The sequence below is a fragment of the Melanerpes formicivorus genome, unplaced genomic scaffold (genome assembly GCF_026170545.1).
Source record: "Melanerpes formicivorus ecotype bairdi unplaced genomic scaffold, bMelFor1.0.p_v2 SCAF_8, whole genome shotgun sequence".
In the NCBI taxonomy this organism is placed as follows: Eukaryota; Metazoa; Chordata; class Aves; order Piciformes; family Picidae; genus Melanerpes; species Melanerpes formicivorus.
Window position 1 is genome coordinate 6447374 of NW_027142360.1, and position 27451 is coordinate 6474824.

Consider the following 27451-nt stretch of genomic DNA (forward strand, 5'->3'; position numbering starts at 1 on the left):
CTAGGTTTGCCTCAACCCAGATGCAGGACCCTGCCCTTGGTCTTGTTGAACCTCATGAGATTGGCTTGTGCCCACCTCTCCAGCCTGTCAAGGTCCCTCTGGATGGCCTCCCTTCCCTCCAGCGTGTCTGCTGCACCACACAGCTTGGTGTCATCAGCAAACTTGCTGAGGGTGCACTCAATGCCACTGTCCATGTCGCCGACATAGATGTTGAGCAAGACAGGTCCCAGGGGTGATCCCTGAGGCACTCTGCTTGTCACTGGCCTCCACTGGGACATGGACCCATTGACAGCCACTCTTTGGGTGCGGCCATCAAGCCAGTTCTTGACATGATATCCTTTACTACCTAGAGAGTGTTTTTTATCTTGAATTGGTATCTTCATTCCAGTTGCTTTGCTGTTTCAGTCTTCCTTATTTCTACCAGACATGCATTTCATGGGACTGGTGTTGCTCCTTTTAAAAAGATGCAACACAACTTACCTGTGAAGGGAATTGCAGAAATATGTGGCATGTTCTTAGCTTTTGCCTAAAAAGATGGTTTGTGAAAGGCCATGATGTTCTCTGCAGAGACCATCACATGCTAAGAAATTTAGTGAATTGTACAGCTCTGTTTACCTGAAAAATATCTTCCAGCATAGGTTTATTTGAGGCTTTGCTTACTTAGGATAATGAAGCTGTTAAAAATGAAATGCATGTTTGTTTTTCATTTACAGTCAAGTCACCATTGGCAGATGCTAAAATCTCAAGAGAATTTCACAAATGCCCAGCATGTCTGAGCAGTGCTTAGTTTTCTTAGTTTCTGAATCTGATTTAGCTGAAGGATACAGCTAGACAAATAGCTCTGTACTGGCTACCTATATGAAAAGAATCAAAGAATGGAAGTTGTTCTTCTAAAGCGAACTGTAATCTACACCCATCAAGCTCAAAATTCAGCTTTTGCTAAAACTACCTCAAAGTGTCAAGGGAGAACTAACAACCTCCAGCTGCTTAGACAGAGGTTATAATATGGGTTGCTGTCAATCACTGGCATCATGCAGGGAGGAAAGAAGAAAACAGGAAAAAGATGTTGAGATTAAATATCAAAGGAAATCCATTTCATAACTTAAAGAGAATCCAGATTGAAAGACGAGCTCTGAAGGGAATGTCCCGAATAGTTTCATAGTTTCATTCAGGGTTGGAAGGGACCACAAGGATCATCTAGTTCCAACCCCCCTGCCATGGACAGGGACACCCCACACTAGATCAGGCTGGACAGAGCCTCATCCAGCCTGCTCTTAAACACCCCCAGGGACGGGGCCTCGACCACCTCCCTGGACAACGCATTCCAGGGTTTCACCACTCTCATGGTGAAGAACCTCCTCCTCACATCCAGCCTGAATCTCCCCACCTCCAGCTTCATTCCATTCCCCCTAGTCCTATCACTACCTGAGATCCTGAGAAGTCCTTCCCCAGCCTTCCTGTAGGCCCCCTTCAGATACTGGAAGGCCACAATTAGGTCACCTGGGAGCCTTCTCTTCTGCAGACTGAACAGCCCCAACTCCTTCAGTCTGTCCTCATAGGAGAGGTGCTCCAGCCCTCTGCTCATCCTTGTGGCCCTTCTCTGGACACGTTCCAGCACCTCCACATCCCTCTTGTAATAGGGGCTCCAGAACTGGACACAGTACTCCAGGTGGGGTCTCACCAGGGCTGAGTAGAGGGGGAGGATCACCTCCCTCGACCTGCTGGCCACACTTCTCCTGATGCAGCCCAGGATCTGATTGGCTTTGCGGGCTGCAAGTGCACATTGAGAGCTCATGTTGAGCTTTTTGTCCACCAGCACCAGCACCCCCAAGTCTCTCTCCTCAGGGCTACTCTCCAGCCAGTGTGACCCATTGCTAAGGACTAGACTCCCCAGCTCTCATTGTTTACTTTTCAGTGGTGTCTCTGAGTGTGCAAGCCTGGAACAAACTTAGAAAGCACAGTCTCTGTTGTGGAGTACTCATTACCTGAAGTGAGAACACTAAAATTGTCCAAAAGAAGGAAGCAACAATATACTACAATGCAGTCAGGCAAAGAAATGAGTAACACTGAAGTTGTATTCACTTCAGTATGTATTGACCAATATGTTCTTTGTTGAGGAAAAAAAATAATACAATTAGAAGCAACTGGAAAGGTGTGCTGGATGGAAATATGGAAATTACCATTTTAAAGCTATGGGAAAAAAATACAAACATTGTTAAAAGCTTTTTATTTTAAGCTGTTGGGGTTTTTTTATCTAAATTCTCAGAGATATTTGTGGCAACCATAAAACATCCAGGAAAGAGGAGTGCCTGAATCTCCTGCCCCTCTGAAGTCCTCATCAGAGGCCAAATGTCAGGAACCTAACAATCTGTTGTGCAAATCCTTTGTGAAATTGATCGGATATAGATGAGCTCTGATACAGAGGAGCTCTTTTTTTCTTAGAGAAGGACCTTTAAAGATTGCAGTATTAAATTTGTTGTGATACAGTTGTCTTACTTCTCTGCTTCCAGGGTTTTCAGTGTGCATATGTAACTGTATATTCATTGTGGCAAGCTCCATAAAACAGCTGTCCTCTAATATTCAAACTATGAAGCTGTTTTCCTGGGCCTAAACTGATTTCTCTGTCTTGAGTTGCAGAGCCAGAAAATCAATTAAATCAATTAATTGTGTCCTCTAGTTCAGGCTAATTTATGGATTACTAAAATCAGGTTTGATGCAACACTCAAAAGTTAGTAAGATTATTCACTGGAAAAAAACCCTCTAGCTCTAATTAATTATCAGACTAGAAGATAGCATAGTTTTCAGGCATGTGAAGAGTAGGATTTTTTACTCAGATCTCCTTGCTGACCTTATGCTTTTATTGGCTTTTCACAAATAAGCTGATGTATGTAGGTGTGAATAGTGTAAGTGTTGACACTTGTTGATGTCATAAGTATTTGCTGCTGTTCAAGTGTATCTGAGGATGTTTAATGTTTTCATATAAATATAAAAGATGAACCAAATAGAATTAAATAATTGAGGAGGCTCAGGGGAGACCTGATTACTCTGTACAACTACCTGAAAGGTGGTTGTAGCCAGTTGGTCTCTTCTCTCAAGCAACCAGCACCAGAACAAGAGGACACAGTCTCAGGCTGCACCAGGGGAAGTTTAGGCTCAAGGTGAGGAGAAAGTTGTTCACTGAGAGAGTTGTTAGCCATTGGAATGTGCTGCCCAGGGAGGTGGTGGAGTCACCATCCCTGGAGGTGTTCAAAAGGGGTTTGGAGGTGGCACTTGGTGCCATGGTTTAGTCATGAGGTCTGTGGTGAAGGGTTGGACTTGATCTTTGAGGTCTCTTCCAACCTTGGTGATACTGTGGCCCTGATTAATCACAACATTCAACAGAGCTATAGGTATTACACTGGAGCTTAACAAATTATCAGGTCATTAAAAGAATGTGTTAACTGCCCATTCTTTCAAAAAAATTCAACTCAGCCTCAAGCTGACTGCAAGATTTACAAGCCAAAGGAAACAGCTTAGTAACCAAGAACAACTAATGAGCAAAACCTCATTCAGGAACTTGGACTGACAAGGGCCGTGTTTCCTGAAGCAAACTAACCTGTAGATATTTTACCGCAATGCCTGTGACATTGAGCTCATCCTTATTTTAATGGCATTGCCTGGAGATACAATTGCAAAATTAGCTATAACCCCAGTTGTGACTTACAGCAAATTAATTCTAAACAGCTAGTCAAATGTTAGCTGTTGAATTTTCTGGAAATGTTGTATTTAAAACAATTTTATTGTCCTTCCTTTAGATGGGGGAAAAAAAAATCAATTTCTCTCATTTTATTGTTGCATATATTCAAATGTTGGCTGCTAGTAAGGACAAGTAATAACTAAGTAATAACATTTTTCTGCTTGACTTGGCGCCTGTATAGAGTGTATTTCACTGTTCAGCAAACTGTTGAACTAGGCAAGAAGGGAAAGGAAAAGGCTAATTTCCATATTATCTTCACATGCTTGGCACACAAGCCTTTGCAGCAATTGCATAATTAGAAGACAGGCTGATATGAAAGAGATTGTCTTGGATTTTTTAACATGCAAGCCTCCTTTAAATATGTTTTGTTCTAATTAACCATGTGAATATTCAAGTAACAACTTCTTATATTTAATAGGCTGCCTAGAATAAACAAACAACAAATGAATAAATAAATCATTGCAAAATAGGCTAATTTGGGGCTAGCATAATAATTTTTTTATATTGTATACTTTCTCTCTCCATCAAAGCCCTCTCAGCACTATACAAACAATTATAAACTGTATTAAAAGCATCATCAAATATGTACCACAACAGACACACAAAATAATACAGCCGGACTTGAGCTGCATTACTAAGAGAGGGTTTGAAAGGGCTACAAGTGGAGAAAATGTTCCATTGAGAGCCAATTTTAATCACTCAAGTTCCATCCAAATAGCACTCTGTTTCTTTTTTAAAGAAAAAGGTTTTGACCACCTTGTAGTATCCGACTTCTTTCCTTGTTTTATCATTGCTGCTACACCATGTTTTCCTCTTTCATCATATTTACAGTTAGAGCTCCATCACAAAAACCTATATTATGCTACCGTTGTTATGGTTTCAACCAGAATCTATTAAGAATATAGCTTTATGCCAAATACTCAAACATTTTCCCAGCAAAAATGGCTGTTTCACTGGCTTCACACCTTTCTGGAGTCTTACTGGGGGAAATTTTCCTTTAGACAAACTAAAGAAGTTTTCAATTTCAGAATTACTTCTGTTTAATAAAGGCTGTTATGTACTAGGGTGCAAGCCATTGAAATAAATTATCTGAAATGAATGTGGGGAAAATTTCAAGCTTTTGTGTTGTTACTCACAACAGAAGATATCTTCAAGTGAGTATTGAAAGTCCCCATGGCACAAAAATTTCCTATTTTAGGTAAGTAAGAGCAGGAAGAGAAGATCCATAATTTGCTTCTTATTTGAGGTAATTGCAAAACACAATAGCTCACATTCAAAAACATATTTAAAGATTAGTGTTGTTTTTTCTTTCCCATGTATGACACTGGAACAGTTAATCCAATTAAGTCATCTGCCATGCCTGTCTTGAATCTTGTTACAGTAAAGCAAATTAATAGATTTTGCTTGGTTTGTTGGTTTGGTCTTTTCCCTATTCTATATTGAGACAAAACCTGCTTTTCTAACACTTTCTATCAGTGAGAGGTCAGAAGAGCTGCAGTGGTTCACTAACTCTTAATGGTATCCATTTATTTTGCTCTAGTTTTCCAGATCAAGATATTCGCGGAACAGCAGTCCAACAAATAGAAAATATGTCAAATGATGAATTGCTAGAATACCTCCCACAGCTGGTTCAGGTAAGGAAGAAACTGATAGTCAAGGAAGTCTTCTGTCTAGATCAATAACTTCATTAAATACTCCTGATTCTTTCCCTTTGATTGATACATTGTAAGCAAAATAAATAAGAAAGGCTAGTCAGCTGATGCAATGAGTGAATTGACAACAGGGCTGAGGCATAGACTGTTTTCCCCTCAAGAAAATGTGACTTTTGCCATGGTGGTTGCACTTTTCTGTATACTGCAAGAAGGTATTTTCAAGTAAAAAGAAAACTAATGAATGCATCTGAACAACAGAAATTCTGTCATGACCATCAAGATGAGGGCTTGTGGAGTCAGGACTTTGTGGCAGTCAAGGAAACAAATGGTGTTTCAACAAATCACAGTTTTCTTAATACCACATACATGGGGAAAATCATTGTCAGCACAGAGCAACCAAGGCAATTTGAGTGTAGAGTTGTGTCTTTACATCTTTACATTGCATGCCACTGGAAATTAATGTTTTACAAGCTGTGGGCCTGCTGCTTCCAAAGTAAACACTTTATGGATGAGTAGGTCCTGTATTGTGGTTAAGGGGGACCCTTTGAAAACTTTATCCTCCTAATTTGTAACACATGGATTGCTTGGTATTCCATGTTTCAGTGATCCTCAGTGGGGGCTGTGTGTTTTAAAACCTATTGTAATATCAATGCATGCACATATATCTAGATAGATATATCTGTGTACACACGTGAATATATTTATGTAATTCACTACCACGGAGCAGTGGCATCTGCACAGCTTTTCAGCACTCACACAGCAGGGCACTTATATGACTTTTTACCTACAGCTTCTGTTTCACAAATAAGCTTACTTTGCAACCCAAATTATCAGACAAAAGCTTAAATATAACATTAGTCATTTTAATTAAGAGAAGAAAACCTGCATGTTTTGCATGTGTGTTAATGCTCCAGAATCAGAATGCTATCTGTCTTACAGATGGTGGCAGACACTTGTGCATTCCTTGTATGTTAGATTGCTCCATTCAAACTAGGCACTAGATAGTCTCTGATTTATTTTGCTATAAACAAAACAAAACAAACCAGCATACAAGTGATTCTGATTATTAATTTATCTGTTAAGGTGCTCAAATTTGAGTGGAATCTTGAAAGCTCTCTGGTTAAACTCCTGCTGAACCGTTCTCTTCAGAGCATCCAAATAGCTCATCAGTTTTATTGGTAAGATCATTTGCCATTACTACCATAGTCTGTTTCTGTTACAGTGAACTTTATCCATGATTTTGTTGGTGACAGATTCTATTTTTGTTTAAAATCAGCAGAAAATCTAGGGGGTTGCTTCTTCTTTATTCCCCTTTCAGTACAGGGTATAGGTAAGCTGTGCAAAACCCCCACTTATCTCCATCTTCATCCTGCCCCTGGTGGGAGGGATAGGGAGAAGTTTTGTTCACTTGGGTTTTTCCATATTTTGTGGTTTGAGCCAAAAATAGGCTTCCAAGCAGTATTGCCTTACTTATAAAGGATTGTGCTTTTGTAATTTCTCTGACCTCTAGAATTTGCCAAACTTCTCATGTGTGTCAAAGTGTATCTCTTACCTTTTTGCATACCAGCCTGACTTGTGATGGTGGAGTTTCCAATAGTTCTTTTTCATGATTATGCAGACAGGAACTGCCATTCACCATCTACTTCTACAATACAAGAACCTCTGTCATTACAGTGCTATATGCAGTAGTTATTCTGCGTGCTGTGCTGTTGCATCAAAGCTCTCTGAATAGGAATGTGGTTTTCTGCAGTTTGAACCACAACCCTGTGAGCTGGAAGTCAAACTGTAGTATGGGGTTGGGTTTTGTCGTTTAATAATGATGGATGAACCAAGATATCATTTACAGCTGAAATGGTTCCGACCCCTTAAAGCAAAAGCATTCCTCCCTGCAAGGGAAAGACAACTTCTAGTGTAATCATTTGGTTGATGAAGTGTGAGGCTGTAAAGAACATAGATCATGCTTTCATACCTGTGTGATCTCTGGAAGTGTTAGTGGGGATAAAACAGAGTTATGAATGTGTTTGTTTTAGTGAAACGAGTAGGGTAACAATAACATGCCTAATGGGCACATCTGTCAAATAAAGATGAACCATGTTTAACAAACCTTTTTTTTCTGGAAGTGCCTGAAATATGCCTGAGATGATTTCCATTATTTTATGTTAAATTTAGTCATACTGGAGAGAGTTCTTAAATGTACTCAGGGTTAGTAGTTTTCCTGTGCAATTAGACATTATTTCCAATGGAGTTCAGTGGACAGTGGGGACATCATTTGTTTGCCTGTGTTTTCTTTAACTCCTCTCTTCTTAGAAAGTAAGTAGTATTTATTGCAATATCAGAGTCTTCCTCCTCTTTGCTTTGCAACGTAGATCTATGTAAATATCCATTTGTGGTGGGTTAACGCCCATCCTGTAAAAAAAAATGGGTGGAGGGCTTGCAGGTGCTTTGCTCTCCCTGCAGGGTGTTTCCCCCCTGGGAAACTGAGTCTGTTCCACTCCCCGCTTCCTGCCCAGCTAGGGTATAAAAAGCAGGACATTGCAGCCATTAGCTCCTTTTGGCTCCTGCCTCTCCTGGATGAGAGCTACTGCAGCTGCCTTCCTGCTCCTCTGCCATGTGGTAAGGCCTGATCCTTCTCTCTGCTGCCTCTGCAGCTCTTCAGAGAGAGACTGGTTTTGTATTCTTCTTTGTCCACCTCCCATCCATCCTTGTTCTTTGCCCTTGTGAACATTACTTATTATTGTTATATATATATATATATATATATATATATATATATATATATATACATATATATATATTTGTTGTTGTTGTTTAAAGAAAACTCTTTACCTCTCTACTTCCAAGCCAACTCCAAATTATTGTTTGGTGGATTTGCTCCTTTCCCTTTTTTTTCCCTCTCTGTTGGAAGGAAGGAGGGAGAGCAGGGGAAAGATTCTCAATCTTGTCCCCATCTGAGCTCTTAACTCTCAGTTAAGGCTTAAACCACCACGCCATTTTACCCCAAGTTTTGCTTGAGCTGTCTAATAATATAATCTTGGGTGATATAGAGCAAATATACTATCCTAAACTACTGACATCATTATCTGGCACAGTACAGTTTAATGGAGCAAAATACATTTTTTTTTTTAGCTACAGCATAATCTATAGCATAATTATGCATACATCAAATAGAATATTCCTCAATGTTCACTGTATTCTCTGCCTTTAAGCTGATGGCAACCCTGTTCATGGTGGGCACCTCCTTTGTTTAGACTTTTCATTCAAATCATAGAATCATAGAGTCATTTAGGTTGGAAAAGACCCTCAAGATCAAGTCCAACCATTAACGCTACTCTATCAAGTCCACCACAAAAGCCATATCCCTAAGCACCACATCTATACAGCTGTTAAACACATCAGGGGATGTTGACATTTATGCAGTCTTTTACTGTTTAGAAATGGAGCAATGAACAAGAAAAACAATTACCTAGGAATTTCAGGGTAGAACATCAGATTGCAAGCTGGAACATAGGAGGTTCCATATGACCATGAGGAAACACACTGTGAGGGTGACAGAATACTGGAACAGGCTGCCCAGAGAGGTTGTAGAGTCTCCTTCTCTGGAGACATTCAAAACCCACCTGGATGAGTTCCTGTGTGACCTACTCTACGTGATCCTGCTCTGGCTGGGGGGTCACACTAGAAGTTTCTATCCAAACTGCAAACTTTAGTATTGTGCACATCTCTTAAAGAACACACCATAAACTCTCTTCAATTGCTGTGCTCCACCATGTTCTTCAGTAGTAAACTGCTTTCTATGTAACATTTCACTTTGTGTAATTATTTATAGTCCTGTTCCAGTATTTTCAAAGGCTGTTTCCCAAGACATAAATTCCATTTACAAAATTTGACAGTCATTTCACAGGTTTTTTTTTATTATTTTAAAAGCCTTAATTAATTAATAAAAAGCTTCCTTCACCTCACAAATTTAATTTCAATTCTTAGAAAACTAAGGGAAAACAGAAATGTTCTTCCACTTATCTCTGAAGAAGAATGATGTAACTCGTGTGCATGTACATTAACCTAACTACTTCTTCTGATTAGGTAACATTCCCAAGTGTTTTCTTTTGTTTCATTAGCAAATTAGTAATCAAAAAATAAGAATTGGTAAAAACAAACTGTAGTGACAAGACTGTATTCTTTTGCACTTCTGATGAATGGCATTACCCTTCCACTATTAAATAATACAACACTGTGCACAGTATCTGCCCCAAGTAAAACTTGGAAAGGACAACTCTAATGTAATACAGAAAATTGGTGACAAGATTTCAGAGCCACAGGGGAGAAATCAACTGATTTTAACTTTTATGTTTTATAATACTATTGTAAATCTAGAAACTAGTTGGCAGAAATAGTGGAGATTGTCGGCACTAAGTTATTTTAATGACAGAGGAGGGTGGCTGAATCCCCACCCCTGGCATTGTTGTGGGGAGGCAGAGATGTGGTGCTGACAGATGTTGTTTGGCCCCAGACTTGGTGGAGGTGGAGTTTTATGATGGTTGGAGCCAGTGATCTTGGAGGTTTTTCCAACTGGAACAATTCTGTGGTTTAAAATTGCCTCAATTTCCCTGCACGCCACAGATAAGCAGCTATCAAGGCTGTTACCAGTTCATCACCTTTTTAATATTAATGTTGGAAAGTAAATTGTTATCTCCATTCCATCAATAATGATAAGTTTCTCTGCAGATTGTATTTTAAAATTATGGCAGAGTAATTGGCAAAAGTGGACAAAATGGATAGACTATTAATTCTTAGGAACTAGACTAGACTAGACTAGAATAAACCAGGTTGGAAAAGACCTTTGAGATTATTGAGTCCAACCTATCATCCAACATTATCTAATCAACTAAACTATGGCACCAAGTGCCCCATCTAGTCTCTTCACCATCTAGTCTCTTCATCACCTCCAGTGATGGTGACTCCACCACCTCCTGGGCAGTGCATTCCAATGGCCAATCATTCTTTCTGTGAAAAACTTCTTCCTAACATCCAGCCAAAATCTCCCCTGGTGCAGCTTGAGACTGTGCCCTCTTGTTCTGGTGCTGGCTGCCTGGGAGAAGAGACTTTAGTTGTAAATCAGGATAGGCTCAGTCAGTTCTTTGCTTGTATCTACTGATCTACTGTCCCATTAACTCTGCTATTTCAAATGAGGAGGCAACTCATTTTATATTCTGTGATTGCTTTTGTTCTAGTCACATGTGGCTTTTTTCTCCACTCTAAATTTTCGAGGGATTTGGGCCATTAGGATCCATCAATGTTTTAACTCCTCATTGGTACATTCAAATGTGCTCCCCTGCTCAAGGACACTAAAAGTTGCCCATGCCTACAGTCCCAGCACAGGACCCATGTGCCACTTAAATCCCTTTTTTAGTTGTATTCCAAGAGTTCTTAACGTCTATGAAGCATGGGAGACTTTACCCTACCTTACTATCTCCTAGAAATTCTTGATTCTAGTCTTTTCCCATCAGAATTCCTGGGAGGGGAAAAGTCTGGAGCAAACTTTCCCATTCCCTGGAGCTATGGTGAGAAGTTACTAAACTGCTTGTAGAAAAGCAGACAAGTTGCTTAAGGGGAAAGAGGTCTGCTGAGCCCCTTTGGACCCTTCTGCTCACTGAAAGTCTCTGTTTATCACCTTGCTACCGTGTTTCACACACAGGGGGCTTTGTCAGCGTTTGTGGTAAGGTTTTCATCCGTCTCTCTTTCTCTGGCAACTTGCCAATCAGTTTCCCACTTGCTTGAGTGTTTTTTGGCTTTCAGCTACTTTCATAGGTGGCAACTGCAGCATACACGGGAAACAGCTGGCTGGAGCAGCAGGTGGCCAGGAGTATTGTTTCACAGATGGTTGCCTTCCATAGAAGGACAGAACATGAGGGAGAAGTATAGTGTCCTCTAGGAACTGTGGCAGCTGCTTGAAGGTGCTGCTAAGGAACATGTTTCATTGTTCTGGAAGGATGTAAGTGTTTGTAAATTTTGGCAGATCATGACATTCTGGTATACTTACCCCAAGAAAAGAAAAAGTAAGGTGAAATTCTTGCTGAAGGCAAAGTGTCCTTTTGTAGCTTGTCTTCTAAGTCACTAAAACTTTATGGAACTTTCCTGGTTTATGCAACTTCTCAACTACATTTTGACTGACAACCAAGAGAAAAGGGATTAGTCTTTCTTTTCCAGTTCACATCTTGTAGATGAGTAAGACTGAGAGATTAAAAAGGAACTCTTAGTTCCAGCACACTGAAAATAATGTGAGCTAGACTATTGATTTCAAGACTAGAACACAGTATTTTATTTCTTTTTCTATATATATAAAACAAAGAAATATCCAAAAAAAGCATAAGATATATATATAAAAGTTTTTTTTAAAGCCCAGTTAAATTCTCTACTATTGGGAGGTTTACCCCTGAATATTATGATTTCCAAATTCATTACCACTTAGTTTCATTCAGAGCTCCAACATTGGAACAATAGATCATTGCTTCATATTTCCTGAAAAGAAAGAGATTTTTCACTGTCAAATCTGGTCTTCATGAACCATAATTTATTTGAAGACTTCAAAAGAAGAAATAGATCAAGCAGATACTCATCTGTCCAATACTCTTAATTATCTGAACATTAAACAGACAGCCATCCTTCAGCTCTTTTTCTTCCCACATTATGGTGTCTTTCTTCCACAGCTAGAAGTTATCAAGTCTGTTTGTTGTTAATGAACATCCTAAATAGCTGTATAAAGCAGGCTGAAATGCCCAACTTATTAAAATTACATTAATGTATGTGCAAAAGGGGGTTCTCTTCCCCTTCTGCTCTAGGGAGACTGCACCTGGAATACTGTGTCCAGTTTTGGGCGTCCCAATATAAGAGAGACAGGAATCTACTGAAGAGAGTCCAAAAGAGAGCTACAAGGATGACTGTGGGACTGGAATCACCCCTAAAAGACAAGATGGGCAAAAGTGGCCCAGCTTTGACACACTCTGTCCTACAAGACTGTTCTGCCCATACCTGCATGCTTCTGTGAAGCATCTGAGCAGATAATACTGACTGCAGTCTGCTTTCATGTCTGTACTGTTTGTGGACCATAACATAACCAGCAGTATTTCTGAAGCTATAGAATCAAATCCACACACAGAGATTTTTTACCTTTTGACCTCAGGGTTTAGCAAGCACATGGAGCACCAGGGAGACCTAAAGCAGGTAGCAAAGACTCAGTTTGTGTGCTGCACAGGGAACTCATCCTGCTACAGCTGTGCCATTTGCCTCCAGGTCCACGAGTCTCTTACTTAATCTTGTAAATGTACCCTAAAGCACAGAGAGACATTGACTGGGATAGTTGAAAGGCTCTTTTTGCATGCTAGAAATAACACTTTCAGGCAAAGCTACAGGCATATTGGCTTGTAGCTTTGAAATAGTTGTAAAGTTACTGCCTATGCTGTTCTGAGTACAATGCAGAGAAGCCTGGATCCATAATTCTTTGCAGTTTATGAGACTCTTTCCTTTGGCTTTAATGGCCTTTTAATCAGGCAGTTAGTTTCTGGGACTAAGAGTGTGACAAAACTAACAGCACATAAAAAGTGCTGCTAGACTAAGTTCACTTGTTTTAAACAGCTTTTCAAATCACATTATTTGCCAAAGAGCAAAGCTGTTGCAGATGTTGTGATTTCTCTTTATAAATGTCAATATTCTGACTAAAATAGTAAGCATCCTAAACTTCTGAGCTTCAGACTAAAAAGAAAATGAAACTAAACTCCAAAGAGTTAAAAAGTCCAACACTGCTTGTGAAGGTTAAAGCATGGCATTTAAACGTTTTAAATATAAAGAGGGAATTAGTTCTCCCACACTGTTAAAAAACACCTCTTTTCTGAAAAAGGAAATGTCATAGAATCATAGAATCAATGAGGTTGGAAAAGACCTCAGAGATCATCAAGTCCAACCTATCACCCAACACCTCATGACTAACTAAACCATGGCTTCAAGTGCCACGCCCAATTCTTTTATGAACACCTCCCAGGACTGTGACTCCACCACCTCCCTGGGCAGCACATTACAATGGCCAATAACTCTTGTGAAGAACTTTCTCCTCACCTCAAGCCTAAACTTCCCCTGGTGCATCTTGAGACTGTGTCCTCTTGTTCTGGTGCTGGTTGCCTGGGAGAAGAGCCCAACCCCCTCCTGGCTACTACCTCCCTTCAGGTAGTTGTAGACAGCAATAAGGTCTCCCCTGAGCCTCCTCTTCTCCAGGCTAAACAACCCCAGCTCCCTCAGCCTCTACTCACAGGGCTGTGCTCCAGACCTCTCCCCAGCATTGTTATCATTCTCTGGACACATTCAAGTGTCTCAAGTGTATCCATTTAAAAATAATAAAGCGATAAAAACTATGCCTTTGTGTAACACAGTGAATATTATAGAATGTGATGAATCCTTGACAAAGAACATCAATAGCACAGTTGGGCATGTTTCTGGGGTGGGTTTTTTTTTATTATTTTGATGATTCTCAGTATTTAGAAATCCAGGAATGTCATGTGTTTTTCCAGTTTGGGTGCAAGCATGAAAAGGAAGAGGCAAGACACCCTTGTGATCCTATACGAAGGTGAGAATGGGCTGAAGCATGATAGTTCACATCATTTTATATTTGTGCAGGCAAGCATTCAGCTGCAGCTAAATAAGTTGATGAATATAGAGATCTGTGAGTGTCTGTCCTTTGCAACAAAGGAAATTCCGTGCCAAAAATCATACCTGGAGTGTATTAACACTGTCAAATGCAACATAAATAAGTTTGTAAATGCCAAAGCTATCAGTAAGTGTTACTGTAATGAAAAACCACACCAATACTTATGTGAACCTGCACAAGGGAACATATGAGGCTCGACAAGGCTCTGGGCAGCCTGATCTAGTTGAGGATGCCTCTGCTTACTGCGAGGGGCTTGAACTGGATGAGCTTCAGAGGTCCCTTCCAACCCAAAACATTCTGTGTGTGAATGCACAAATAAACTTACTTAGAGTTGAAGAGATAAACTAAAAAAAGTGAAAGAATTCTGAAAACAAAACAAACAAAAAGAGCAAGTGGCCATTCTTTGCTTCATGATTTATAAGGTAGCACAAAGGAAAATGTTTTTCAGTATGATGTTTTTCCAGATACTGCTGCTCTTACTCATTTTTTGTTTGTTTTGGCTACCTTTGTATTTAAAAATATTGAAGCTGACAAATCTATTTTTTCAGCTATGCTGAACAAGTTTCTACAAGCTTCAAGTCATACCTGTCTTAACCCCTCCAATACGAAAGATTGGTGGTGTTTTTTGGATATCCTGTGTAAAAAGAATTGAAGAGATCATTTTTTGCTGGTCTGGTACCATGCCTCTGGTGCTGGGATCTGATGGTGTGGTGGGTTAACGCCTTTTTCTGACAACAAAAGAAGAAAGCAGGGTGGAGGGCTTGAGGGTACTTTACACTCTCTGAAGGGCGTTTTCCCCCTGGGAAAGCTGAGTCTGTTCCACTCCCCCCTCCCTGCCCAGCTAGGGTATAAAAAGCAGAACATCACTGCCTATTGCAGGCTCAAACCCACAATCTCAACACTCAGACTCTCATGCCCTACCAACTGAGCCACTTGAAGGCCTGGACTGTTGCTAGACATGTCATCAGAAGAGTTCTAATTTGATGATATGTTTTGGGTGCAGGGATTATGGTATGGAATAAGGGGTGGCGTGTGGTGGTTTAGGCTGGGTGCTGGCCTGGATGACACTGCACAGAACACACCTGGGACATCCCAAGTGTGTTCTGTGCAGTGGCATCCAGGCCAGCACCCAGCCTAAACCACCACAGATGGTCTATAATGTCCCACTTGTGGAGGTGAACAGGACTGAAGAAGCGGAGAGGGTGTCACTGGGGAAGGGACTCAGAGCAGGGCTCTGTGCAGATATCACACTAAGCTTTCATCTGTGCCTTTCATCTTTTTTTTTTTTCCCATTAAAAATGTTTTATTGTTGCTCCCTTCAAAACCAAAACAGAATGCCAAAGTCTTTCTCGATGGATGCTTCACATAATCTTTGCTTGTCCCAGAGGAACATTTGGCGATGTAAACCAGAGTAGTAATAAATCAGGAAAGCTTTTGACAAAACATTCATCTACTTCTGCCACTTCAAATGGATAATTTTGTGTCGTGAATTTGATGGATGAGGAGGGGTTGTTTTGGTTTTTATACTGTGAAAGACTGATAGGGAAAGAAAAAAAAAAGACTGAAAAGCCATGAAGCTGTCTCTACAGTGACATTTTGTTTAGCTATACATTGAGCTAGGCCAACATAAGAAAAGTGACCAATTTAGGCAATGTTAAATGTCCATATCATAAAGTTATAACAATATCTTCCATCTAAAGATAATGCAAATTTCCCAGATGAGGTTACAGTAGTTCTTGGAGAGTGAAATACTCAGTTAGAAAGCAAACAACATGGAAAATCTCAACGATTCTCAGCTGAGCAGGTGGTGGTATTTTTTTGTGGTGAAATATTACCTTCTGCAGCTGAGAGCAATCCTATGGTTGAGAGGAGTCCTCCATTTTTCTGCTGCAAAGTCCTGGTGCTACCTGATTCTGATTGCTGAAGTAAAATACTAGAAGAGGAGACCTCATTTTATATTTGTCAGGTATAATATCTAAAATGTTTATTTTCTTTGCATTTTGTGCTTGCACATTCAGGTTTTTACCTCATAGAATAGAATAGAATAGAATAGACCATGTTGGAAGAGACCTTCAAGATTATCGAATCCAACCTATCAACCAATCCAACTCACCTAACCAACTAAACCATGGCACCAAGCACCCCATCAAGTCTCCTCCCAAGCACCTCCAATGATGGTGACTCCACCACCTCCCCAGGCAGCCCATTCCAATGGGCAATCACTCTCTCTGTATAGAACTTCCTCCTAACATCCAGCCTAAACCTCCTCTGGTGCAGCCTGAGACTGTGTCCTCTTGTTCTGGTACTGGATGTTTGGGAGAAGAGACCAACATCCACCTGTCTACAACCTCCCTTCAGGTAGTTGTAGACAGCAATATGGTCACGCCTGAGTCTCCTCCTCTCCAGGCTAAGCAACCCCAGCTCCCTCAGCCTCTCCTCATAGGGCTTGTGTTCCAAGCTCCTCACCAACTTTGTTGCCCTTCTCTGGACTCATTCCAGCAAGTCAACATCCTTCCTAAAATGAGGGGCCCAGAACTGCACACAGTACTTGAGGTGTGGCCTAACCAGTGCAGTGTACAGGGGCAGAATGACCTCCCTGCTCCTGATGGCCACACTGTTCTTGATGCAGGCCAGGATGCCATTGGCCCTCTTGGCTGCCTGGGCACACTGCATGCTCATGTTCAGCCTACCATCGACCAGTACCCCCAGGTCCCTCTCTATCTGGCCTCTCTCCAGCTATTGTGACCCCAGCCTGTAGCACTGTATTGGGTTGTTGTGGCCAATGTGTAGAACCCGGCACTTGGATGTGTTCAAGTTGGATTCTGCCCATCTGTCCAGCCTGTCGAGGTCCCTCTGCAGAGCCTCTCTACCCTCCAGCAGATCAACTCCTGCCCCCAGCCTGGTGTCGTCTGCAAATGTACTGATGATGGACTCAATGCCCTCATCCAGATCATCAATAAAGATGTTAAAGAGCATGGGAATGTTTGGAAATTATTTAATGGTGATCTACCTTAAATAAAGCCTTTTTCCCAAAAAAAGGTAATTATTGCATGCAAAACGAATCTACAGATGTTTAAAAATTGCATTGGATTATGTAAAATATTTTCTAAGTCTTCCCCTGTTGTAGGTCTTCTTCTGTTTTTAGCTTAGCGAGATTTAGTGTTCTAACTATAGCTGTTTGAACCAAGTTTTGGCAAAGATTGTCTTGTGCTGCCCTAGGGAGTTGGTTTAAATCTTTTTCTTTGAATTTGTGTCACAAATTTCTTACCATGTGACTTCAATAATGCAGTCTCTGAGGTTCTTGGATTGATATGTTGGGAGTTGTAATTCATAGGTATCATGCAGTGGATCACAGGTTTGAGTTTAGTAAATTTTCCCAATTTCTAAACATTTTCAGTGGCATCTTTAAGGACAAGTAAGAATAAACAGAGAGATTACAAGTGGATAAAGGACATTCAGTGTAATGAATTATTGGTCATTTAGTTTTCTGTTTCTGTGGTTAATATTTCTAGGTTTAATCATCTTTTCCACCAGAATGAAAGCTGAACTTTGGACCTTTGTCTAAATGACTGAAACATTAGGAAAAGAAGAATCATGAGTTAGACTGTGTTGAAAATGATCCATCAGTACCTGATTTAACAAAAATAACTTTGTGAAGAATTTTTCTAGAGAAAATAAGTTACTAAGCTAAACCCAAATATAAATATTAACAATTTTATGGTTTTTTAAAATAGCTATATATTTTTTTAAAAAAATAGAATAAAAGGCAATATTTGTAGCCAGGAGAGGTGGAAGGATTGCCAAAAGTTCATGCCAGGTCAACAGAGCAGAGCTATTATAAGAAGTCAGTATTTTTAGGTATTTGCAGATGATGAATATTTCAGGATTAAATTCATAAACCCCTTGCTGTTTGAAAATATTTCCTTAAGCATTAATTGCTTTCTGAATGCTCACCCATATTAAATGGTATGTTAGACTGTAATCATAATGTTGTCATTTGGATTGGGACCAAATTAAAAAGAAGCTGAGAGGGGAAAGAAAGAGCTGTCAGACAAGTTGTCTTTGCATGACTCTTTTGTTTGAACAACGCTGCTAGCATGTTGTAATAACCTCTTTTTAAGCAAGAGAATTATGCAATGGACCATGTCTCACATAGTCTCGTTCTGTTTTCTTGGCAAGAACCCACTTGGTTGAAACTGGTGTTTGTTGGACTCGAGTTAAGTAACAGAAACTGACCTGTGAATTTAAAAGAATTAAGGCTCCCTCCAAATCTAAAGCCTGTAAAATTCTCCTCAATAGTTCATATGAGCATTAGACATTTCAGTCAAAAGACAGACAGCTGAATTGTTCTTTAGCTTTTGCTGTGGTGCCTATCAAATACACCGAATACTGTTTGGTGAAGTTCAAAACAACATTTCTTTGTTTCAGTGAGAAAATCAGGCAGCAAGTATTTACTTTTGTCTCTTAAAGATCATTATTCCTATAGAAAGATATTGCAAGATCATAGCACTAGTGGGTGGCTGAAAGATTAAAGTAGGAACTTCTGCTGCCTGTTTTGGAAAAGCGTTCATCAAAATCAAAGCTCAGACAGACAGGAATGGTCGAATGATACATTCAGCCTCAGGGAATTACACTTGCCATCAGCAATGAGTGTTGGGCCACAGGAACCTTTCCATCACACAAACGTTAATGATGTCTTTCACCTGGAAGTGCAGTGCAGTGTGCTTCCTCCAACCTCTTCTCCATTCCTTGAGGTACAAATATTGACATTCGATTGTAGCCAGTGAGGGATTCAGTCTTTCATGTTAGAATAAGAGCAGTTGGGCCAGCAGTAGGGATGTTCACCTTTTTATCTATCATCTGAAGAAACAAGCATGAAGGCAAGCTGAATAAACCCAAAATTATTTATATACTAAAAAAAAAATTAACTAGAGGGGCTACATTCAACACTGCTTAAATTAAGAGTTGCTTCAGGTAGCTTTATTTATTTCTTTCAATCAGGACTGGTATAAATATGTAATGGAAAACACAAAGAAATGTTGCTAAAATGACAATCTTTATGAGAAATTACCCGACTCTTGCATTCTGCCCACATCACCAGCCACATGCTGGAGCATAAGTTCTGCAGCTAGGCAGAAAGCACAATATTTGGTGATGATATTCTTTGAAAAATAGCTGTATACAAAGTCGTAAGTTATAATTGACAGCAAATACTCTTTGGAATAAGAAACCAGTAGTTTGCAATTAGTGTTGAATGAGAAATTATGTCATGTCAGCTGATAGCAAATGGATATAAATGTTTGGATTAGTACAAAATTATCTAATGCTGAAAAAAAATAATAATTTACTGAACTGATATTAGTCAGACTTATTAGCCTTCGTGTGCCAGTTGCCATCTTGGCTAACGCAGAAGGAATTGAACAGGGATTTCCAGAGTCAAATCCATGGGCATGGATTGATGTAAAGACTAAACCCTCATCACGAGACATGTACATCAGCAAAGGAAGTGGGGCTGTCTCTGGGAACTGAGATATTGCTATCTGTGATGATTATCCTCTGAGCACTGGCAGAGAGGAGATCAGACAATAAACAAGATTTCAGCATTGCTTAGACAAAATCACAGCTTTTAACACTACACTTACCTAGCTCAGCTAATTTCTGCTTTCACCTGTAGCATTACAGTCTCAGGCTGCGCCAGGGGAGGTTCAGGTTGGATGTTAGGAAGAAGTTCTATACAGAAAGAGTGATTGTGCTATGGAATGGGCTGCCCGGGGAGGTGATGGAGTCGCCGTCATTGAAGGTGTTCAGGAGGAGACTTGATGGGGTGCTTGGTGCCATGGGTTAGCTGTTTAGGTGGGTTGGATTGGTTGATGGGTTGGACACGATGATCTTGAAGGTCTCTTCCAACCTAGTTTGGTTTATTCTAATAAAGGTTTATTCTAATTCTATTCTATTCATTTCCTTTAGAGGACACAGTCTCCAGATGCATCGGGGGGGTTTAGACTGGATGTTAGGAAGAAATTCTTCATAGAGAGAGTGATTGGCCATTGGAATGGGCTGCTTAGGGAGGTGGTGGAGTCGCCATCATTGGAGGTGTTTAGGAGGAGACTTGATGGGGTGCTTGGTGCCATGATTTAGTTGATTAGATAGTGTCAGATGATGGGTTGGACGTGATGATCTTGAAGGTCTCTTCCAACCTGGTCTATTCTATTCTAGTTTAGTCTAGTCTAGTCTATTCTTTGATGAGTCTGGTATTAGGAGTCAGGTTTTATTCATCTACTTGACCTTCTTTACAATGTCATTCCACTGTGTGTGATGATTTCTATCAGGAGAAGCATTTTTATTAAGTGAACTTTTCTACTGGGCACTGTTTAGCCAGCTTCTGAGTAGCTTGCATAACCCACAGATCTGCTGTATGGTTTTTTGTTGATAGGGCACTTTGTTAAAATGAATTTAAGCAGCCACCATGTCAAATATTCTTGCAATTATCAGTGCTTTGTTCTGTGTGTCACTCAGAAGCACATTGCTTGGTCATGGTGTGAAAATGAAAAGTCACTTAAATAACATCCCATTCTCATATCATTTTCCCAGCAATTTAAAGCTGACACTTGCAGCCTTCATCTGTTGCTCTGCTTTATCATCAGGAGGTTTTTTTTTTTAACGGCAATTTAAAGCATGCTTAAACAGTAATTTGTTTGGCTCTGCAAGGTTCCTTCATGGCTGCCACCCTGTGAGTACTGCCACTGCTTTGCTGGTGGAAATAATATGGCACTCATCCATATAAATTTTTTCACACACAGGTCTTTTGCTTGCTCAGCAGAGTACAGATCTAAGGAGAAATGCAGTTATTTCAGGGGTATTCATGCAATTAAAAGTGAGTGAGCGTGTGTATGATGGAAGAGGGGAGGAAAATTATGATTTCTCCTCTCCTTGTACTGTCCAGCTCCATCCTCATATAGAGTGAACATAAAGGAAGCACTTTGACTGCAGGAAGGATACCTTTATCAGAGCTAGTGAGTTTCAAAGTCCTAGTAGCATTTTGTGTCAGATGGCTGATCTAGTCTATTTATTCTGCCAATGCAGAAACTGCCCCTGGAGAGCACATTCCACTCTTCACCTGGCTCAGGACATATGGAAATATGACATCTGCTTACTGCAATAATACTTCCACAAATGCGATTGTGAATCTTGGAACTGAAGCTGAACTTTTTATCACAACAACTAAATCTTATTTCTGCTTTTCTCAGGAGTGAAAAAATGCCAGCTGCTGCTATTTTCTCCCATATGAATGAAAAATGCTGGCTGTACAAGTCCCACATGGGAAAGAGATGGCAATGTTATTAAACAGACCTATTTGCCATGGCATTTACCTCTGTGGCATGAAAACAGCTTACAAACAAACACAGCATCCTATGAAAGTTAAATAGCCCTTTTGCCTTTTGAAAAGGGAAACAAAAGCACAGGAAAATTAAAGAGTTTTACCAAGGTCACACAGCAAGTAGAATCAGGAATTCAAGACAGATTTTTATTCCTGTATCTGCCTTAAATTTCCTGATTTTAAAATCTATTAATTTTAACCCCCAGATCTGTTTTGATTTGCAGAGTCTTGTAAGGTTTGCTTGATAGACGCTAAAGAATGAATACCTTCTTGGCTAGGGGTTCACTAAGAGGGAATTTAGCTTATTCAAAAGTTTATTCAGATCTGGTCCCACAGGTGAGCATGTCTCAGCAGAGCTAAGATGGGCTTACAAACCTAGATGAAAATTAATGTCTACTACCCAACAACAAAAGAGCAACAAGCTCTCTGAAATGAGAGATTAATTTCAGTAAGCCTCTGCAAACTAAGCCAAACTAATTTCACATAGGTCTATGCCTCACTTTCCTACTGTGCCTGCCCTCCAGCTCTTCTGTTTTCCATGGTAACTAGGCCAGCTGTCGACTAGGAAAATACCCTTGGGCCAACTAAAAAGGAAAAGTTGTCTTTTACTAATATCTTACAGCAAACTTCCCCTGGTACAAGAGCTTTGCTTTAAATTCCCACTTCTCTTCATACAGAGCAAATACTTGGTGGCAATAAAGCAGTGAAATGAAAGGGAGATCAGAATTAGACCAGTATTTAAATCTAAAATAGAAATCTGTAGAGGAATCTAAAGATACTTCCTCTTCTGCTCTCCTCTCCCACCCTTACAAAAGATACTGTTGGGGGAGCAGGAAATGAATGGACCGAGAAGAGAGAAAGAAAACTAAAACCAGAGAGGAAGAAAGAAAACAGGCCTAGAAAGAAGGGCTGTGAAGATAACAGAAACACTCTTCTCTGCAATGTAAATACTTGTTCTTCTGTCCTGCCATTATCAGGAATGAGCTGACAAGAGCTGTGTCTCTTTGTGCCTTCTGCTTTAACCAAATGAAAATATGGTAGGTATCATCTTGTTTGAAGAAGACTGCAGAATAGCCTTATGCATAATGAGATCTGCAGTCTACAGACATTTCTTTCATGACAAGATTGAAAAGCGTTATTTGGACTCTAGAGAGTCCCTTATTAAAAAGTCTGATTCTCACTCTTCTGTTCCCTGAAAGCAAATGAACTTACTACTTATTTTTGAAGTATAAAGGACCATATGTCTTCCTGACATCGCATTGTTGGAGCTCTGGAGGATCTCTCCAAGTTACTCTTTTTGACAGTCACACACACACATGCACAGAGGTAACAAGTTGCTCTTATCTGACTATCAGATCCATGCATCCTTTGTTGTTTTGCAGCATTGAGATGCCATATGACAAAATGCCAGGAAAAAACCCCACAAAACTCCACATCTTACAGAAAATATACTAGGTCAGATATCAGAGAACTGCTGAAAGTAGTGTTTTGCAATCTTGTAATTACACTGAGTTCCAGTCATTGCTGAAACACCTACAGCAGTACCTGCTGAAGGCTTGGTGTAGTTTCCTATTCCTATGTAGGCAATGGTCTGAAAAGCATTCTCTCTGTTAAATACTGAGAAAAGAAGATAAGCAGGGCTACTAGATAGAGCAGAGATTTCCAGGTGAAAGAAAAGACCCTAGAAAGACTGGCAGGTCAGGAAGGAATGTAAGTTAGGATCCTAGTTCTTCTTGTACCTGTGTTATCTTCACTCATAACACAACACATCTGCAGACAGGTTCTTCCAGAGAGGTTGATGTGGTACTGCCTTAAAAGAAATGTTAACTCTGTATGTATTTGGGATGTATCAAATCTGATCCATTCTTCTTCTTTTGTTAGCATCTGAGCACCTCATCCATAAAAATCTGAGATTCTACCTGAGAGATAACAGCTTTGACTGTAGACATAGTTAAACAAAGCAAATTCTTGTAACTGAGTGCAGAGCAAATAGGAACATTAGCATCCCATCTCAAGATCTACTGCTTCGCAGAATACATTCTTTTGAATGACATAATGTTTGCAAAGCAATGTCATTCTCCCATCCTATTCCTCTTCCCAAATCAAACCCTTCTCATGAATCACAAAACTGGTAATCTGAAAATTCTAGGATTATAAACTGCAGATTTGGCTCAAGATGTATGCATACAAATCTGGAACTGCACCTAGTGTGTGCAGCCAAAGGCCATAATGACCTTGTAGAAAGACAATTTATTTTTCTCCCTACAGCTATTTCTGAATTACCATGTTAAAAAAAAAATCAAACAAATAACAACAAAACAACCCAAACCACTAAACAAATAAACAAAACCACACACACACAAAATCAAACCACAGCACCACCACAAAACAAACTCAAAAAAAACCCCAAATGAGTGTGTTCAGCATTTTAAAGTGAAGTTAACCAAAATGCTGCAGTGTAACTCAGGTTTAATCCTGTAGTTTCATGTCAATCTGGATTGCTCAGTGCACAAAGAACCATACAGAATTAGTTCTGTGTCCGATATTTTGTTTTATAGTGTCATGAGGGATTCTTTGTTCCAGCTGTGAAGCTAACGGGAAGCCACAGTAGATATCCAGAGCCATTTGGGGAGACGTGAACTACTCAAAACAATAGGCAGATGAAGAAAGCCATTTTCCCATTCTCCTCAGTGTATTGCTGTGATAACTGTGGCCTAAATTCAGACACAGTACAATTCATTGGCTCTGGTGAACTGCTTGAACCTGAATTAATTTTGTCTTCTATTTCTATGATTTGAAAGTAGAGAAGCTTAGTCACCTCCTGTATCCAATTAATTGCTGGCATATTTGGACATCATCCCATTAAAGCCATTGGATCTGCTTATTTTAGTGGTGATTATCCCATCTAATCCCATTCATTGCAAGCTTCCAATGCAGTTACCCACTGGGAAGAGTGCAACAATTTCTGCTACGCCTGGGGTGAATGGCTCACTTCAGTTCCTGTGCCAAAAACTCGCTCCAAGCTATTATTATGGAAGTTGATGGTCAGTATCTTTCAGGCTTGCTGATTCTGGTGTAAATTAAGATGCTGCATGAAATTGTAACAACAATATGACATTTGTTCTGAGGTGAAAATCTGCAGTTTTGAAACAAGTGCAGACAGGGACATACTTAGTCCCATGAAGAAAGCACAGGCAAAGATGAACCCAGGCTTTTCCAAATGAATGCTAGGCTTGACTACCACATTTCTCATTAAATGCAAAATAATACTGCCTCATTGATAATTTGCATGCAGCTATTAATTATGATCCATTTGCTAAGCAACTTTTTTCCAATTATTTATTCAAAATACAATTTTTGGAGGGTAAAGTTAATTGCTCTCTGCTTCTTTTCACTTAGCAGTGGTACTTTTTCTATTAATAGTTGAGAACAGTAAGACCTATGGTTGTAAGCCTGAGCTTAAGTCACTTGGTATTAATGATGCTTGAGGGTTAAGGCATTTCATTTCTGTAGCTCTGCATTAGCCTTTTACTGGGGTGGGATCTTTGGCCTGTGAACCCTCACTCAGATTCTGAAGTTATCCAGTGTCAGCACTGCTGTACACAGGAGGTGTTGGAAACAATCTCCAGTTTTGTATTGCCAGTGTTCTCCTGCAGGTATTCTTTGTGTCATGTTGCTGGAATGTGTCCAGAGAAGGGCAACAAAGCTGGAGAGGGGATTGGAGCACAGCCCTGTGAGGAGAGGCTGAGGGAGCTGGGGTTGCTTAGCCTGGAGAAGAGGAGGCTCAGAAGAGATGTTATTGCTCTCTACAACTACCTGAAAAGAGGCTGTAGACAGGAGGGGGTTGGTCTCTTCTCCCAGGCAACCAGCACCAGAACAAGAGGACACAGTCTCAAGCTGTGCCAGGGGAGGTTTAGGCTGGATGTTAGGAAGAAATTCTTCACAGAAAGAGAGATTTGCCATTGGAATGGGCTGCCCAGGGAGGTGGGGTCACCATCACTGGAAGTATTTAAAAAGAGACTGGATGAGGCACTTGGTGCCATGGTTTAGTTGATTAGATGGTGTTGGGTGATAGGTTGGACTCAATGATCTCAAAGGTCTTTTCCAACCTGGTTAATTCTGTAATAAATGTAGTTCTCTGCTGGTTGCAGACTGTGCCCAGTGAAGAGGAGCAGACTAGAAAGAGACAGACATTGCTAACAATGCATTTGAGGGGGGCTTGTTTTGCTTTTCACACAGTGGGGTGGAAGTGGTCAAACACTGTTAGGACTTTTTTTCCAATATGATTCTTGTAGCACTTACATTGATGTTAATATGTCCATTCAACAAATTGAGAAGACATGTTCTCAGGCTGATCATTTCTTGCTTAGGCCTTAAACAAGGTAGCATCTATTACCTGGCAGTGCTAGTGGTACCGGTGCACTGTTACTCTCTTCTACTAATTCCTGATACAGTTCATATTAAAGGTAAACGCTGTGCTCTTTCTTCTCTAGATAAATCATTTTTATCTGGGATTTATTTTCTTAATGTGCATGTGCATGCAACTAATGACATTATTTCTCAAATGAAACATTTTTCTTATCAGGGTTTGTGAATTCATTTGCATAGCATATCCTTGGTTTTCACTGATCTGCTAATTTTTTGTGAGGCAGAAGGACAGTCAAGGCATTCAGCAGGAGTGAGAGGAACTGGGTTGATTGAATCTGCTGGATCAAGTGATTTATCTGGATGCAAATTGTGTTTGTCTTGCTCATAAAGAGCTTTGAGAGAATGTTAGCAAATAATGGCAACTAGTCCCTTGACTCCCATAAAAATGTTGGGTCTCTCAAACCTAACCGTCATAATTTAGTAACTGCAACCATTTTTTTGTTATCTAAGAGAGACCAACATATCAGACATCTATTATATATATTAAAAATCAAATCAGAAAAGCAAAATAAAGTGTATCACGTGTTCTTTTACACGAAAGTTTCACTTCAAGCAGAGATATCATCCATTCAAGGGTAAGGCTTTGCAAAAAAGAGCCTATAAAATCATCTCTGTTATATGAGAAGCAGCAGGTGAAATCGACTGCAGGTTTCTTACGTGAAAGGTGTGAAGAGCCAAAAGTGGACAGGTGCTGCAGGCTACTGAACAGCTGCCACTCTTCCATCCTGAAAACTTTCTTGGTTAGAAAGATTCAGAGAAAATATTGTACTGTGCTTTGCTTAGCCTGCCCAGGAAATGTAAAGTTTCATTATATTTTGTTCTAGAATAGAGGGATCAGCAGACAAGGCAGAGTTCTGCCTGCCCTCTTGTATCTCTTGTCTTCTGCTGGCCTTCTACTTGGTCAAAGAGAGACAAAGCAAAAGGGTGAAGTGTTGGCTCTTCCAGTCAAGTGGACATCTTTACACTGTGTTTCTGTAAAGCTATGGAAAATGCTCAGTACTACAGTCACTTCAGACAAGTGCTGTATCTCATCCATCTTTGTTGTACATTAACTCTTCTGCCTAATTGACTTTGCTCCCTGTTCTTCCCTGCAATAACTGTGCTGTTCTCATCATGTTAGGCACTTTGTGCTTCTCAGTTGTTTGTTTTGTTGATTGTCATGCCCCAGTAGGTCTGCATAGAATGGTGCTGTTGTTTCCTGTGTTTTCCTTTCCGACTTGCAGTAGATAAATCATGCCTCTCTAGACTTACAGGGTGGTTTAAAAAGGGAGGGGTTATCCTGTATCTTCCTTTAAAGGAATTTGACAGACAACCTGTATGTTTCTCTTGAGTAACAAAGGACCATGAGAACAGAGACACTTTAAGGAAGGTTAATGAAATTAAATTTTGCTGTCCATTGAAGGCTGGACACATCTCACAGGCTGTGAAGGAGGCTGAGAACAGAGAATACATTGCAACAAGTGCAAGTGTCCCTTTCTGTTCTCTGAAGCAAAAGCTGCCATCCTACAGGCATGTTCCTGGGAGCTTCAGAAAGCTCAGTCATCCACTCCAGGCACACTGGCAAA

At 40.2% G+C, this 27451-nt stretch overlaps 1 protein-coding gene across 3 annotated transcripts in view; it reads left to right on the plus strand.

The window, feature by feature from the left end:
* Positions 1-27451, plus strand: part of PIK3C2G (phosphatidylinositol-4-phosphate 3-kinase catalytic subunit type 2 gamma) — a 240616-nt gene that overhangs the window by 98160 nt on the left and 115005 nt on the right. For all 3 annotated transcript variants that reach the window (XM_068141892.1, XM_068141893.1, XM_068141894.1), the window contains exons 17-18: positions 5277-5370; positions 6472-6566. In XM_068141892.1, the coding sequence (XP_067997993.1) occupies positions 5277-5370; positions 6472-6566 (189 nt within the window). The remainder of the gene's footprint in view (positions 1-5276; positions 5371-6471; positions 6567-27451) is intronic.